The 17,456-nt window shown below is 40.5% G+C and overlaps 1 protein-coding gene across 1 annotated transcript in view; it reads left to right on the top strand.

Moving 5' to 3' along the window:
- The first annotated feature begins 1,017 nt into the window (after positions 1–1,017).
- Positions 1,018–17,456, top strand: part of MRPS35 (mitochondrial ribosomal protein S35) — a 43,662-nt gene continuing 27,223 nt past the window's right edge. The window contains exons 1-5 of the mRNA XM_012002398.1: positions 1,018–1,192; positions 4,958–4,998; positions 6,421–6,588; positions 9,931–9,991; positions 14,150–14,289. Of these exons, the coding sequence (XP_011857788.1) occupies positions 1,081–1,192; positions 4,958–4,998; positions 6,421–6,588; positions 9,931–9,991; positions 14,150–14,289 (522 nt within the window). The 5' untranslated portion in view covers positions 1,018–1,080. The remainder of the gene's footprint in view (positions 1,193–4,957; positions 4,999–6,420; positions 6,589–9,930; positions 9,992–14,149; positions 14,290–17,456) is intronic.

Genomic DNA, 17,456 nt, shown 5'->3' with positions numbered 1-17,456 from the left:
GAGCGCGGCGCGCGGCCCTGGCTCCCGCTGGCACCTCTCCCAGCACACCTCCCCGCAAGCAGAGGAAGCTGGCTCCAATCTCTGCGAGCCCAGAGAAGGGGCTCCCACAGTGCCATGGCGGGCTGAAGGGCTCCTCAAGCGCCGCCAGAGTGGACACCGAGGCCGAGGAGGTGCCGAGATCAAGGACTGCTAGCATGTAGTCACCTCTCACCACCACAACTGGCTAATTTTGTATTTTTAGTAGAGACCAGGCTTCTCCATGTTGGCCAGGCTGGTCTCAAACTCCTGATCTCAGGTGATCAACACACCTTGGGCTCCCAAAGTGCTGCGATTACAGGCGAAAGCCACCGCAGCTGGCCGAGAATATTTTTATTAATCCATGTATGTTAATCCATACTACCGTGGAAAATAACAGTGTTCATTAAAGGGTTATTTTCTAGGTTCTGATGAGTTCTGACTTTCTGTAATTCTAACCTGATCTAACAACAAGCTAACCATATATAGCTAAAAGTTATAGGCCATGTACACGCGGTGTTCACTGTATGCCAATGCTGTACACAAACATTTGTCTATGCTAACTTGTCTAGGATCATACCTCCCAGAAATGGTGAAGTCAAGTTTGAAACTCAAGCACTCTGACTCAGGATACTGCTTCTCTCCCCTTAGCAAATATCACTTGCATTACTTGAAGATTTCTTTAATCCAAGTAAATGTAGAAAAGCAGCAATTATAAAGAACTAGGAGTCCCTCGGGTAGACTGCCTGACTCTTGGATCATCTGAGGTTCCACCCAGACCACACCTGCCTTCAGTGAGCCGCAACCCCCATCCCTATGGTCCTTATCTTCAATTCTCTACGAACTGATTCACTCGAGTTTTAAGGATTTTTTGTTTTCATTACTTCTTTCAGTTTGGGGGTATCTTCCTGCACATTTGACTCGGCTCTGTGTGCGCAGACCCACGTGTTTCCTGTTTCTCCAGCCTAGAGCGGTGCCAGCCCAGGAAGCCTGTGTTTAGTCGCCCCAGGCACGCCCCTGACGCTGAACGGCGCTTGTCCCCTCCGGCTTGCCGTACTCGCAGTCATGGCGGCCGCCGCGCTCCCGGCATGGGTGTCTCTGCGGTCGAAAGCAAGGACTCTGCGTGCATTCTCCACCGCCGTGTCCCCGGTCACTCCGGTCTCGAGACGTGACCTGCGTGAGTGTCTGTCTCGTCTTCTCCGGGCTTTGTGGGAGGTGCAAGAGCGGAATACCGGCCCCATTAAGGGTGCCGCGGTGGCTGAGCCAGCGCCGCACGAGGGAGGCCGGTGCGTCAGCTGCCAAGCGGATCTGGTAGGAAAGCCGTGGACGTAGGTCTGTCCTCTGCGCCGGCGTTGCCCGGCTCCTAGTCGCCTGTTTCTGCCCTGGGTGCTCTGGGCGTTTGCTCAGAAAGCTTACATCCCCCTTCCCCGTGACCTGCTCCTGTGTTGCCCCCTCCCATGGTCCCTGGCACAGGTTACTGGTGCTCTGTATTGCTTATCCGGCTTCGGCAGTGATGAACCGTGGATTTCCCCAAACATTAAGAGAGTCATACGGTTGTGCTAGGACAAATTGCTGCTGTGAATTCCAGGCAACCAAATGGGCGGCCTTCATTCAACAGGCGTTGATGACCTGCATTTAACAGAGATCATAAGGATGCTTGATAGCGTGATTACCCCGGAGGAGTCTAGTGGAAAATACAGATTTATTAACGGAGAAGTGCTGTGTAGAGTGAGAGGCGCTGTGATAGAAGTGTGGCTGGAGTGAGTCTAATCAGCGGATTCTACCTGTGCTATTTCCTGTTATATCTGTAATTTACTCTCCTTATACTACCAACTATCTAGTTCCGATGACCATCTCATTTCTACAAGTTTCTATTCCGTTTCCTGTTTCCCTTCTTGCTCTCTTCTACATTGAATTCTCACAACAGCCAAATGAGGTTTTCAGAACTTAGATCTTGTCTTGCTGTTCCCATGTTCAAGATCTACCCATTGTTTTCAGATAAAGTATAAATTCATTAATCCTAAATACTGGCTGTTAATAGGTCTAATATTTGTCTGTTTTTAATTTTTCATTCTTTCACTCTTGGAATACTTAACTCCTATTGTATACTATGCAGTGTTCTGGACACTCACCGGGGATACAGCAAGGTGGGGAAGTCAAGAGTATAAACAACCAAACAACTAAATAAGATGTCAGATAGGGTTTAATGCTATGAAGAAAAATAAAGCAGAGTATTGAGAATGATGGATTTGTGGGGAGTAGTGGCCATAGGGTAGTCAGGAAAGATCTTTCTGAGGAAGTGACATTTGAACAGGGCCCCAAGCCATGCAGAGATCTGGGGAAAGAGCCTTTGGGGCATGGGGAACTATAAGTGCAAAGGCCAAAAGTTGAGAACACGCTGAGGGGTGTGATCAAGGAACGGAAGAAGGACAACATGGCAGGAGCTAAGTGTGAGTAGAGGAGAGAGCGGTAGTATAAGACGTCAGAGAGTTAGTTAAATAATGATCTGATCTCTCCAGAGTTTGTAGACATTTCATTTGGATTTTTGGCTTGGGTTTTATATCAGAAGGCTTTGAACAGGGAACTGATATAACGTGATTTACATTTTTAAAAGATCACTGGCTGCTTTACTGGGGTAAGAGTGGAAGCCAAAGACATGTTTGGAGGCTGTTGTAGTAGTCAAAATGAGATGATAGTGACTTGGATTAAAGTAATAGTGGAGAAGGGGGTGTGGTTGTATTTGCAATATATTTTGAAGGTAAAGTTCGTAGGATTTACTGATGGATTTGATGTGGGGCTTGAGGACAAGTCTCAAAAAAATCCTGTTATATTTTTATCCTGAGCAATTGGATGTCCTAGCAATTGTAAATGATTCCATTTACACGAGTTGGGAAGACTGGAAGAAGAAAATCAAAAGCCCTGCCAAGGGGCTGAGCATGGTGGCTCATTCCTGTAATCCCAGCACTGTGGGAGGTGGAGGCATGTGGATCCCTTGAGCCCAGGAGACCAGCTTGGGCAACATGGCGGAACCTCGTGTCTACTGGAAATACAAATTAGCCAGACGTGGTGGCACATGCCTGTAGTTCCAGCTACTCCAGAGGCTGAAGTGGGAGAACCACCTGAGCCTGGGAAGTTGAGACTGCAGTGAGCTGTAATCGCACCACTGTCCTCTGGCCTGGGTGACGGGAGTGAAACCCTATCTCAAAAAAAGAAAAAAAGCTTTGCCAAGGATGCATTATAGTTAAGAAGCTTGTTAAGTGTCTTCAGCCTCTTTTCTCTCTGTCTCTCTGTTCTGTTCTTAAACTTCGGCCATATTGAATTTGTTCACTTTGATTTTCCATGTGCTCTCGCTCTGTCAAAACACTTTTTCTCACCTGCTTGTCTGCATGGCTATGTCCTGCTCATCTTTCAGGTTTTAGCTTAAAGTACACTTTCTCAGGGAGATTTTCCCCAACTGTATTGGGGTTTTCCAGAGAGACAGAACGTAGATGTAGGATAGGATAGATGTAGATGTAGATATATAGACATGTGACAGGGGAGTTGTTAGGGGAATTAACTCACCTCACAATAGGCTGTCTGCAAGCTGGAAGCCCATGTCAGTCCAAATCCAGAAGCCTCAGAACCAGGGAAGCCATGTAATTTTCAGGCCAAAGCTGAAGGCCTAAGAACTCAGGGGGCTGCTTGTGCAAGTTCCTGGAGTCCAAAAGCTGGAGCACCTGGAGTTCTGATGTCCAGGGGCTGGGGAAGAGTGTCCCAGGTCCAGAAGAGAGAGAGAGAGAGAATATGTTCTTCTTTCATCTGCCTTTTTGTTCTCTCTGTGCCCTCAGCTGATTGAATGATGCCCACCCACATTGAGAGCAGGTATTCCTCACTCAGTCCACTGACTCACATGTGTGTCTCTGCTGGAAACATCCCCACAGACATGCCCAGAAATAAATGCTTTACCACATGTCTATGTATTCCTCAATCCAGTCAAATTGACACCTAAAGTTAACTATCATGGCTGGGCATGGTGACTCACCCCTATAATCCCAGCACTTTGGGAGGCCAAGATGGGTGGATCACTGGAGCTCAGGAGCTTGAGACCAGCCTGGCAACATGGCGAAACACTGTCTCTACAAGAATTAGCCAGGTGTGCTCATGCTTTTAGTCCTAGCTACTTGGGTTGCTGAGGTGGAAGGATTGACTTGACCCTGGTAGTTCGAGGCTGCAGTGAGCCGAAATTGCACCACTGGACTCCAGCCTGGGTGAGAATGAGATGACCTTGTCTCAAAAAATAAAAAAGAAAAAATTCACCATCACACCAACTAATTGACTAGGTTTAGTTCCCTGCTATATGTGTTCATAATATTTATCGCTTAATTGAAATTATTTGTTAAAAAGTTGTCTTACTTGACAGACTCTGTAAGAGTCATTTTTTAGATGATGAATTCACTGTATTGGCAATTCAAATAACTATAGAATTTTCCTTACTGGGGCTGGGCATGGTGGCTCACACCTGCCCACTGCACTTTGGCAGGCTGAGGCAGGTGGATCACTTGAGGTCAGCAGTTTGAGACCAGCATGGCCAACATGGTGAAACTCCGTCTCTACTAAAAATACAAAAGTTAGCCAGGTATGGTGGGGAACACTGGTAGTGCCAGCTACTCAGGAGGCTGAGGCAGGAGAATCACTTGAACCCGGGAGGTAGAGGTTGCAGTGAGCTGAGATCACACCACTGCAATCCAACCTGGGCGACACGCCAAGACTCCTTCTGTTTCCAGTTTTTAGTCCTCATTAAGATGATTTTGGTCCCTGAGCTTACCAAAAAAAAAAAAAAAAGTTGTTTCGTTGTTATGTTACGGAATACCTTAAATTGTGTTAGAATAATGGGATCATGATTGATGTTGAACAACTAAGTTGACATGATAAAATTCCCTTTATTGTGTTCTTTTACGTACAGAAGAAGGAACATCCGGAAATGAAAGGCCTCCAAGAAGAAAGGTAAAAAGTTCATATACTCTACCATCTTAATGGTTTCTAGAGTTCTAAAATGAGGCACATACTCATTATAAGGCAGAAGGGTGTTGCCAGAGAAGACTTCACAAGGTCATGTTTACTGGATGATTACCATAGCCCTGGGAGAGGTTAGTCTTTGTTTTTTGTCAGTACCCAGAGAATAGATCATCTTTGAGAGGTCAACTTACTGAGGAACTCCCAGGAAACAGGTGTATAAACCAGAATGTGGAACAATTTCTAATGCTGTCTTAAGTCCTGCAGCCTGGGACTTATGTATTAATACAACTAGTTTGTTTATTTATTATTATTTATTTGAGACGGAGTTTCACTCCTGTTGCCCAGGCTGGAGTGCAGTGGTGCAATCCCGGCTCACTGGTACCTCCGCCTCCCAGGTTCAAGTGATTCTCGTGCCTCAGCTTCCCAAGTAGCTGGGACTTCAGGTACGTACCTCAATGCCCGGCTAATTTTTGTATTTTTAATAGAGAGGGGTTTTCACCATGTTGATCAGGCTGGTCTTGAACTCCTGACCTCAGGTGATCCACCCGCCTCAGGCCTCCTAAAGTGCTGGGATTACAGGGGTGAGCCACTGCACCTGGCCATATTCTAACTAGTTTAGTCTCACCCTGTGGACATTTGGATTCCTTACTTCTATGGAGGAATCTAAACTATAAGGTCAGTTGGTCAGCATAGTGTCAGAACAAAGACACATTAGTTGGAAGTTAAATGGTATCAAATTACAATAATCAAGAGCAGTCATTTCCTCAGGACTATTACCTGCTTCTAGGACATCGACTACACTGGTTTTGATATTGTGTAGGTGGGGTCTGGCTGAATTTTGCCACTATAAACCCTACTTTTGTATATGGGCCATCCCCTAGTATTTGATGCCATGAAAAATAAATGTTAATGTGATTGACTAAGCTATCGAGTACTAGTTTTTCTCGGCCTAGGAGACATATAATTTTTCATTATGTATTTATTCAATCAGTTTAACCCTAATTATTTTTTCCTTTTCTTTTTACTTCTAAGTACTTAATGCCCCCTCATGCTACTGATTTCCATCAAAGAAGTTTGAAAAATTATTTCAAAATGTATTGTTAATTCACCTTTTCATAAGCCAAATGAAAAAATTTTTGCTGAAAGTCTAAAGAAATTTTTAGTGAAGAAAATGTGATATTAAAGGGGATCCTTGCCAGAGGGTGTGAAGAAACAGTGCAGAGATATTTAGCTATATTTAGTGTTTTTAAAATTTGGACAGCAGCAGCTTTGTGGGAGGTCAGATTTTACATATGTTGCAATTTTGCTTCTATTTCTTATAACTGTAACTTTTTGCTTTAAAATTAAAATTCTTTAAAAATTAAAGAATGTTTTTATATTTAAAATACTAAATGATTTTATATTTCTTAGGCCCTACCTCCTAGGACAGAGAAAATGGCTGTTGACCAGGACTGGCCTAGTGTTTACCCAGTTGCAGCACCATTTAAACCCTCTGCAGTACCTCTTCCTGTTCGAATGGGTTATCCGGTAAAAAGGGGCGTGCCCATGGCAAAGGAGGGAAATCTAGAACTTTTAAAGGTAAGACAAATTGCTGATTCATTGACTCAGACTTACATAGAAATAAATGCTGATCTTCCCCCCCTATTTCTACTCTCTTATGCTTCAACATTCAGTGTATAGCAGTTTACTGTATTTTAATTAAAATTTTTTAAAATAATATAATAGGTATATTATTATACAATACCAGATAATAATAGGTGTTGATTTTGATTATCAGTGGTAAAGGATACTCAAAGAATCCTAGGCATTCAATAATGTAATTAGTTGGCTGGGCATGGTGGCTCATGCCTGTAATCCTAGCACTTTGGGAGGCCAAGGTGGGCAGATTACTTGAGGTCAGGAGTTCAAGACCAACCTGGCCAACATGGTGAAACCCCGTCTCTACTAAAAACACACAAAAAATTAGCCAGACGTGGTGGTGGGCGCCTGTAATCCCAGCTACTTGGGAGGCTGAGGAAGGAGAATTGCTTGAACCCAGGTAGTGGAGGTTGCAGTGAGCCGAGATGGTGCCACTGCACTCCAGGCTGGGCAATAGAGTGAGACTCTGTTCTCAGGAAAAAAAAAAAAAAAGAATGTAATTAGTCAATCTTGTGGCTCCCCTTGTGACCTTTTTCTATTGTATCTCTTCTTTTTGGAGACGGGGGTCACTATGTTGCCCAAGCTGGTCTCGAACTCCTGGGCTCAAGAGATATGCCTGCCTCAACCTCCCAAAGTGCTGGGATTACAGGTGTGAGCCATCACACCCAGCCTATCATATCTTTTCTATATTGCATCTTACCAGTGGAATTAAGAAAAATGAAATAACCTAGTTTGAGATTGAGAATTGGGAGGTAAAACTTCCAGTTTAAAAAGAGGGGCCGGGCACGGCAGCTCACACCTATAATTCCAGCACTTTGGGAGGCTGAGGTGGGCGGATCACGAGGTCAGGAGATCAAGACAATCCTGGCTAGCACGGTGAAACCCCGTCTCTACTCAAAATACAAAAAATTAGCTGGGTGAGGTGGCGGGTCCCCCTGTAGTCCCAGCTACTTGGGAGGCTGAGGCAGGAGAATGCGTGAACCCGGGAGGCAGAGCTTGCAGTGAACCGAGATCGTGCCACCGCGCTCCAGCCTAGGTGACACAGCAAGACTCCGTCTAAAAAAAAAAAAAAAAAAAAAAAGAATTTAAATTTTTTCTGTCTATAAAGGTAGAATATTATTTAGTATTATTATTATAGTCTACCAAATTTAACTTTATTGCTTGAAGCAAAATAGGTTAAGGTAAATGCTTTGATAGCATGTATAATTATTTATGATGGGTGTTTTAAAGAAAATATAAATGCTTAGTCTGGGAATGCATGTCTTAGATAGTTTCTTAAATACAATGAAAGTTATACAAAGGAAAATGAACTGTTTTCCATTAGATGAGAGTCTTTGAAAAACAAGTTTGCTAAAAGGTGATGGGAACAGGGAGAACGGGTACTCTGTTGCTGGAGACGGGAAATGAAATTTAGAAATAGGAATATGAAGACACAAAAAGCGTACATCAAGGAAAACAAATGTTTTCTTTGAATAAAAGAAGAGAATTTTGTTCAAAGAGATCTTTGGAGAATTACTGGGTGAGAGAGTAGCAGTATATTTGCAATAATGCTAATGGTTGTAAATGACATTTTAATAAACATAAAAATCCAAACATTTAATGCATGCCATTTATTTGTAGTGATGGTGTCATTGAATAAGCTTATTAACTGAGCTAACATATGCAAAGTGCATGGAACTGTGCCTATGTAAGTCCATGCAAATTGTCTGTTATTTTTTCCTTTTATGATTTTTGAGGTTTATACGTTCATGTTTCAAAAATAAAAGTCTGTCACTGTGATCTATTAAAAGTAGATCACTCAACACTAGAGTTTATAATTTTTAAAATGCATAAAAAGGAAAAAACCAAAAAGTACAGTAAATGAAGCTGCCTATCCCCAAATCCCAGTTTTCAGTGCCTATTTTCTCTTGATTAAAACATTATTTTCTGGCCAGGTGTGGTGGTTCACACCTGTAATCCCAGTACTTTGGGAAGCCAAGGCAGGTGGATCACTTGAAGTCAGGAGTTGGACACCAGCCTGGCCAACATAGCAAAACCCCATTTCTACTAAAACTACAAAAAAATTAGCCAAGTGTAGTGGTGCATGCCTGTAATCCCAGCTACTCGGGAGGCTGAGGCAGCAGAATCACTTGAACCCAAGGGGCGGAGGTTGCAGTGAGCCGAGATTGCGCCACTGCAACAGCCTGAGACTCCGTCTCAAAAACAAAAAACATTTTCTGATGAGCCCTCAAGATACATGGCATAGTTCTTGGAGTAACTTTCGACTTGTTTACACTTTCTTTCCAAATGAGCCTTTAAGCTCTTTTAGATGTTTAACATTATTCAAGAAATGACCTAATAAATGCTAATTATTTATTTGAAGGAATCAAATCTCTGACCTTTCCTGAATTTTCATTCACTCTGTGAATGATTCATTAGCCTTTAATATGTCATCATAAATATATTCCTAACTTCATTAAACTATCCAGTTAAGATTTGCTAGCTTCACTTATTAGTTCATAAAATGTTTATTATGTACAAAGTGGACATACTGTCATGCTGTGCAGTCCAGGGGACTTGGGATGATTAAACAATGATCCATATCCTGGCCGGGCACAGTGGCTCACACCTACAATCCCAGCACTTTGGGAGACCAAGGCGGGCGGGTCACTTGAGGCCCGGAGTTTGAGACCAGCCCAGGCAACATGGTGAAACCCTGTCTGTACTGAAAATACAAAAATTAGCAGGGCATGATGGCACATGCCTGTAATCCCAGGTACTTGGGAGGCTGAGGGAAGAGAATTGCTTGAGCCTGGGAGGCAGAGGTTACAGTGAGCTGAGATTGTGCCACTGCACTCCAACCTGGGTGACAGAGCGAGACCCTGTCTCAAAAAAAAGAAAAACAAAAAAACAAACAATGATCCATGTCCTTAAGTCCTTTCAGTTTTATAAAGGAAATATACATGTATACCTGTAGATTTGTGGCAGGAAGAATAGTATAAAATGATGTTTAGTTTTTTTCATTACGATTGTCATTATAAGATGCTTGGTAAAAGACAAAAGATTTATATGATCTGAAGACAAACCCAGGTATCACTGTAAATTACTTGGTACTGAATTTATATTTTAAGAAATGTATTTCTTGAATTGACAACATCTGTGACAGAAAATCAATGTTGTAAAAAACCAGAATTTATTTAGTGTATGTTTTACTGGGCCTGTGATTTAGTTTTACGAGAAAACTATCTTTTTCATGTTTTTAAGACATTTAGCTAATTTATCCTTTAAATTTCTCTATTTAAGATTCCCAATTTTCTGCATTTGACTCCTGTAGCAATTAAAAAGCACTGTGAAGCCCTTAAAGGTAAGTGGTTATTTTCTTATATGAACTTTATATTGACTTTGAACATAAATTTAAGCATCTCTTTTCTAATATACTGTATAGCCTTATATTCAGGTTGTTTTCAGTGAATTGTTACATGTCAAGTCTGCAAATTGTTTTTGCTAACTACTACTAGGTATTAGGAATAATAATGAGAAATCATGATCCTTGTTCACAGGTAGGTTAGGGACTTACTGTTGAGTTTTAGAAAACATGCACATAAGGCTGGGTGTGGTGGCTCATACCTGTAATCCGAGCAGGTGTTTGGGAGGCTGAGGTGGGCAGATCCACTGAGGTTAGGATTTCGAGACCAGCCTGGCCAACATGGTGAAACCCTGTCTCTACTAAAAATACAAAAAAATTAGCCCTGCATGGTGGCAGGCACCTATAATCCCAGCTACTCTGGAGGCTGAAGCAGGAGAATCGCTTGAACCCAGGAGGTGGAGATTACGGTAAGCTGAGATCGCGCCATTGCACTCCAGCCTGAGCAACAAGAGGGAAACTCCATCTCAAAAAAAAAGAAAACAAACATGCACATAAGAAGACCGAAGTAAATGTTGCAGATACTTCGCAGAGAAGAATTATCCTGAAGAAATTATTGAAAATTTTAAAAAATGAATGACACATGCATGTGGTAAATCAAATAGTAAAAGAGTTTATGATGAAAAAGCACTAGCCTTATGTGCTTTCTTGACTGGCCCCTCATTTATTTATGTATATATGCTTATATTTATAATACTCTATGTATAGTATATATATTTATATATACTTATATACACTCTGTAGTGTGCATGTGTATTTATAAAATAGCAAGTAATCACTGGACTATGATTATACCTTCAGTTCTGGATTTCTTGATTTTGAAAACCTATTGATTCCTAGGTATAAACAGATTTCATGTACTTACATTACTACTTCTCCTCCTTTCTACATGCATGGAGGTAAAGGCAAATAACATTTTTTAACTCATGGTTTTGTGTATGTTTTTATAATTATGTACATATTCCAATTTAAGTTCTGATTGATAGTTATGATTGATTAGATTAATTCAGGAGTTGGTGCCTGTGGATAAAGTCTTAATATACTCATGCTGATTTAAAGGTGTTGTATATACATGCTCAGTATACTTATTAAGGCTTTTCAGGAAAGAATATGAAACCTAGAAACACTTCACAAGTATCTTGATTATGTTGGGAAGGAGATGTGGAGTAGTAAACATAATTATGATTAAATTTGAGCTTTGCAAAGGGCCTTCCATTTAAAAATATAAGGAAGACTATATAAAGAGGTCCTGAAACATAGGAATAATAACCTTACTCTTGAAATGAGGGAGGAAAAATATGTTTCCTTTCATTTATTTGGTCTTTTGGGACATTGGGATGCTTTTCTATCCCTTTAGAGTATGTGTTTCTATATGCATTTGTGCCTGGAATTAGACTAAAACTGATCACTTCCAAATTTGTGTCCCAGGCTGGGCATGGTGGCTCACACCTGTAATGCTCACACTTTGGGAGAGTGAGTTGGTTGGATTGCTTGAGCTCAGGAGTTCAAGACCAGCCTGAGCAATGTGGTGAAACCCCATCTCTACAAAAAATACAAAAAAATTAGCCGGGTGTGGTGGCACGTGCCTGTAGTCCCAGCTACTAGGGGGCTGAGGCGGGAGGATTGGAACCCAGGAGGTTGAGGCGGCAGTGAGCTCAGATCGCGCCATTGCACTCCAGCCTGGGTAACAAAGTGAGACCCAGTCTCAAAAAATAAAAAAATAAAATAAAATAACAAATTTCTGTCCCGTTTGGCACAAGTCATGTATTACTATTTGATCATCTGTAAAGCCAGTTAACAAATGGCATTACACTGTGAAAAATTCCATGTTTCTTCTTTTTAAATGTGTGTTTATAATCTAGAAACTTGTAATTTTAATAAAATATTTCTGTAATACTTCCTAATTTTTAAATGAAAAGCTTTTGACAGGGCATGTTAGCTCATGCTTTTAATTTCACAGCATTTCGAGAGGCCACGGAGAAAGGATTGCTTGATCCCAGGAGTTTGAGACCATCCTGAGCAACATAGTGAGATCATGTCTCTACAAAAATATTAAAAAATTAGCTGGGATGTGATGGTGCATGCCTGTGGTCCCAGCTACTCTGGAGGCTGAGGTGGGCCTGGACGACAGAGTGAGACCCTATCTCAAAACAACATAAAAATAAAAAATAAGTTTAAAAAAAATTAAGTGAAAGACTTTCATACAGCACATTCAGAAGAGTGGCATTCTATTTTATAGTACTTAAACAAGTGTCTTAATCTTTCCTTAATTATCCCTTTGCACTTGCTGCCAGTCTCCAGATTTAGATTGCGTCTTCCGAATAACTCAAAGGCTTTTCAAGTACTTCTTCTCAGTTTTCTTTCAAAGTAGGTCAGTTCAGATTTTATATCTAACTTGCAAATGGAAAATCTGAAGCACAGGAAAGTTAGGTAATTTACCAAAACTTTAATATCAGTGGCAGAAGTTAAATACAAACCAAGGTCTTCCAAAGTCTCGTCTATTGCTCTACCTATCAGATGAGTAAAGGCTAATAGGAATCTGTTACGTATTTTCCATTTGGCTGTGTTTTTTTAGACATATAATTTAGGTAATTTAATTTTAAAACTGTAATTATTATTTGATGATTGAAATGACTTATTCATAGTTTCTAAAAAAAGAAAAGAAAAAGAGTCAGTGCAAACCCAAGAGCTCACAAAATTCCCCAAACTAGTCTGTCTTACAAAGTGCTTGGCAGTGATGCATCTTGTAGTGCAGGATATTGGAATACGTTCATGATGGCAATGAAATTCAGCCTCAACAATCTTGTTCTGTTCATATTTTTTAAATGTTAAAATGATGTTAATTGCAAAGATACTTTTTTCCCCTCAAAACGACTGGGTATTGATCTTTTAAACAGTGTTCAAGGAATGGAGTGAACTATATTTAATTTGTTAGCATAAGAAAATTGTTAGCCCAAGGAAATGTTATTGGCAAAATAGTTCTCACTGTCCCTTAGATTATCACCTACAAGAGCTCCCACGTCTGCCTGTGATTATGACCAGCCTCTTCTGCAGTTATGCTTTTTTGGAGGAAGCATGTATGCAGTCTAATATGTTTGACCCAAAAAGCTAGTTACTTTTAGCTGTTCATAGAGTGAGGCTGTTTAAGAAATGAGATTTCCATTGTGGACAGCCTGATAGTGCCAGAAATTTTCATCTCAAGCTGAGAGTCCTCTGCCATGCTAACTTGATTGAAACAGGGCAAGATGAAATCAGCTCTGATACCTGAAAGAGGCTGGGAGCTACCTCTTTTCCATTAAGTTTTTTTTTTTTTTTTTTTTCCTATTCAGGACCTGAGTTTATACTTCTGTGTTATGAAGGTAACATGCTATGAAGATAACAAGAAGGCATGTTCACAGTGCTTGGAGCTCCTGTTGTGACCTAGGTCTCAGACCCAATCCCACTTCCTGTCTATGCTGTCTTGCCCAGATATGAGGACAAAGCTTTCTTCTTTCCATTTAGCCCCCTTGGCACATAGAAGTCACATAGAAGAAATATCAGTTCTTATAAGAATCCATTTAAGGGCTTAGGCTTTTGTACCTGTTTGAGTTGAGGTTCTATTCAGCCAGATTTCTAAACGACTGTTAACTCCATCTCAGTTTCTTCTCAGGGCTCTTTGAGAGCTTTCAGTTCCTTTCAGCTGATCTTTAGTAACCTTTAGTAATTAATATTATCTGTTACTTTTTTGAAAACAGTAATGCTCTGGGTACTGTAAACTGTTTGCTTTTAGTTGGTACGGAGGAAGTAAACTGCCCAATAACAGATGTGTGCAAAGCTTATAATCAGCTTCCATCAAGGCATAGTTCCCTTTTAACTGAAAATACCACTACCGTCAAACCTGAAATATCCAAAGAATTCCCTGATTAAATTGCCTAATTTAGGATGTACCTAATAGGAAAAGGGATAAGGGATGATGGTATATATGTAAAGTGCAGAAGAGAATCTGTTCTTTCATGTGACCTGGCAATGATCTCAATAATTTGGTATTGTCTAGTAGTATGCATTACAATGAGAATTTACTTGCAAAAGAGTAATTGAAATTATTTCTTTTATTCTCAGATTTTTGCACTGAGTGGCCAGCTGCACTGGACAGTGATGAGAAATGTGAGAAGCATTTTCCAATTGAAATTGACAGCACTGATTATGTTTCATCAGGACCATCTGTTCGGAACCCCAGAGCACGAGTAGTAGTCTTAAGAGTAAGAGTTTTTTTTGTTTTTTGTTTTAAATAAGAATCATTATAATACATTATTTAAAGATGTCTTTGGTGGCTGGCACAGTGGCTTATGCCTGTAATCCCAGCACTTTGGGAGGCGAAGGTGGGAGAATTGCTTGAGCCCAGGAATTTGACACCGGCCTGGGCAACATAGCAAGGACCTATCTCTAAAAATAAAGAGAAAAGAAAAAAAAATGTACTTCATATGTGTGATTATAAAACTGTAATATTTATCACAGAAATTTTGGAAAATACAAGTTTTAAAGTATATGCCAGGCACGGTGGCTCATGCCTGTAATCCCAGCACTTTGGGAGGCTGAGGCAGATGGATCACCTGAGGTCAGGAGTTTGAGACCAGCCTGGCCAACATGGTGAAACCCCGTCTCTACTAAAAATACAAAATTTAGCCAGGCATAGTGGTGGGCACATGTAATCCCAGCTACTCTAGAGGTTGAGGCAGGAGAATTGCTTGAATCCGGGAGGCAGAGGTTGCAGTGAGCCAAGATCACGGCACTACACTCCAGCCTGGGTGACAAAGCAAGATTCTGTCTCGAAAAAAAAAAAATTATAAAATTGCCCATAAATCTACCATTTGTAACCACTGTTAACTATAGTAGCTCATTTTAGTACATACTCACAGCCTGCCTGTGTGTATATTAATAGGATGATACTGTATGTGTTCAGCAGTCTCTTTCTTACTTAAAAGAATTAATCATTTCCCAATAATATTAAACATTCTTTAATTTTAATTTGAATTTTTTTGAGATGGGGTCTGACGGGCAGAGAGCAGTGGCACTAACATAGCTCAATGTGGCCTCCAATTCCTGGGCTCAATTGTCCTGCCTCAGCCTCCAAAGTGGCTGGGACTACAGGTGTGAGACACTGTGCCCAGCCCATTTTCCTAAATTTTTTGTAGATACGGGGTCTCACTTTTGGCCCAGCTGTTCTTGAACTCCTGGGCTCAGGTGATCTTCCCACTTCTGCCTCCCAAAGCACTGGAATTACAGGTGTGAACCACTGCACCCAACCTAATTTAATTTTAATGGCTACGTAGAATAACGTATAAATGAGAGACTGTTATGTACCAAGACAGTGTTTGAATCTGGTGGGTGTAATGTTGATCACTTCAAACTTAGCTTTTTTTCTGAGACTGAAGTGATACACAAATAATTTCATAATATAGATCTACCATAACTTAAGTTATCTGTATTATGGAACCTTTAGGCTTTTTAGTGGTTTTCTTTATTAGAAAAATGTTTTAATGAGTAATCTTAGGTATTAATATTTGTATGTATTTCTAATGATGTTCCTAAGATAACTTCCTGAAAGGAGAACTGTGAGGTCAAAGGATATAGCTCTTGAAGTTTGTTGATACATATTGTAAAATTCCTGCAGGAAACGTAAAAAAATGTAACACCATCGGATTGTGAGAAGGCCTGCTTTACTGTGCTCTCACCAACCTACATATTGCTTGTCAACTTGAAAAATGTGTCTTATATTTAAAATATGTATGTCTTTAAATACTAGTGAGGTTGAGGATTTATTCCTTTGTAAAACACTTATATTTTGTCATTTGCCCATTTTGATGGTGTATTGATTTCTTGTATACTTTTTTTTTTTTGAGACAGGGTCTCACCTTGTCACCCAGGCCGAAGTGCAGTGGCACAATCTCGGCTCACTGCAATCCCTGCCTTCCGGGCTCAAGTGATCCTCCCATCTCAGTCTCCTGAGCCGTAGCTGGGACTGCAGGCATGTGCCACCATGCCTGGCTAATTTTTTTGTATTTTTGTAGAGACAGGGTTTTTCCATGATGCCCAGGCTGATCTCAAATTCCTGAACTCAGGCGATCTGCCTGCCTCGGGCTCCCAAAGTGCTGGGATTATGGATGTGAGCCACTGCTACCGGGCCGTTGTTTCTTTTTAATAATGGCTTTATTGAGACATGGTTCAGTTGCTATAGAATTCCCCCCTTAACCATCCTCAAGCCCCTTTCAGCAACTAATCTTTCTGTCTCTGTGGATTTACCTGTTCTTGACATATTACAGAAATGGAACCATGCGATATGTTTTCTTTCACATGGTGTAATGTTTTCAATAGATTTCATCTGTTGTAGTATTTTATCATTTCTTTTTATTGCCAAATGTTGTATTTTATGAATATACCACATTTTATTTATCCATTCATTAATTGGTGGACATTTGGGTTGTGTCTGCTTTTTGGCTATTATGAATAATGCTGTTGAACATTCATATACAGGTTTTTGTGTAGACATGTGTTTTCCATTCTCTTGGGTATATACCTAGCAGTGGAATGACTGAGTTGCATGGCACCTCCATATTTAACATTTTGAGGAACTGCCAAACTGTTTTTCAAAGTGGTTCACTATTTTACAATTTCACCAGCAAGTTTGAGGCTTTCTGTGTCTCCACATCCTCACTAATGGTGTTATTACCTGTCTTTTAGTTTTAGTCATTCTGATGGGTATGAAAGTATCTCATTGTAGTTTTGATTTGTGTCTCCCTAAGAACCATCTTTTCATGTGCTTGTTGACTATTTGTATATGTTTGGAGAAATGTCTGTTCAAATCCTTTGGCCATATTTTAATTGGGTTGTTTATCTTTTGATTGTTGAGTTGTAAGCGTATTTTATATATTCTGGACACCAGTCCCTTCTCAGATATATGATTTGCAAACGTTTTCTTCCATTCTTTGGGTTGTCCTCTTACTTTCTTGATGGTGTCCTTTTTTAAGCACAGAAGTTTTAGTTTTGATGAAGTCCAATTTATGTAAGTCATGTGCTGCATAATGATGTTTTGGTCAATGATAAACACATACCCAACAGTGGTCCCAAGAGATTATAAGACTGTATTTTCACTGTACTTTTTCTATGTTTAGATATGTTTAAATACACAAGTACAATTGTGTTACAATTGTTACAGTATTTAGTACAGTAACATGCTGCACAGGTTTGTAGCCGAGGAGCAATTGACTATACCATGTAGTCTAGGTTTGTAGTAGGCTGTACCACATTGGATTGTGTAAGTAAGCAATGATGTTTGTACATGACAAAATCACCTAGCCATGTCTTTGTCAAAAAATATTGTTAAGTGGCGCATGACTGTATTTTTCCTTTTGTCTCTTGTGCTTTTGGT

Source organism: Mandrillus leucophaeus, unplaced genomic scaffold (genome assembly GCF_000951045.1).
Source record: "Mandrillus leucophaeus isolate KB7577 unplaced genomic scaffold, Mleu.le_1.0 Scaffold686, whole genome shotgun sequence".
Classification (NCBI taxonomy): Eukaryota; Metazoa; Chordata; class Mammalia; order Primates; family Cercopithecidae; genus Mandrillus; species Mandrillus leucophaeus.
The sequence above is the reverse complement of the archived record's forward strand: the minus strand, read 5'-3'. Positions and strand labels throughout refer to the sequence as shown.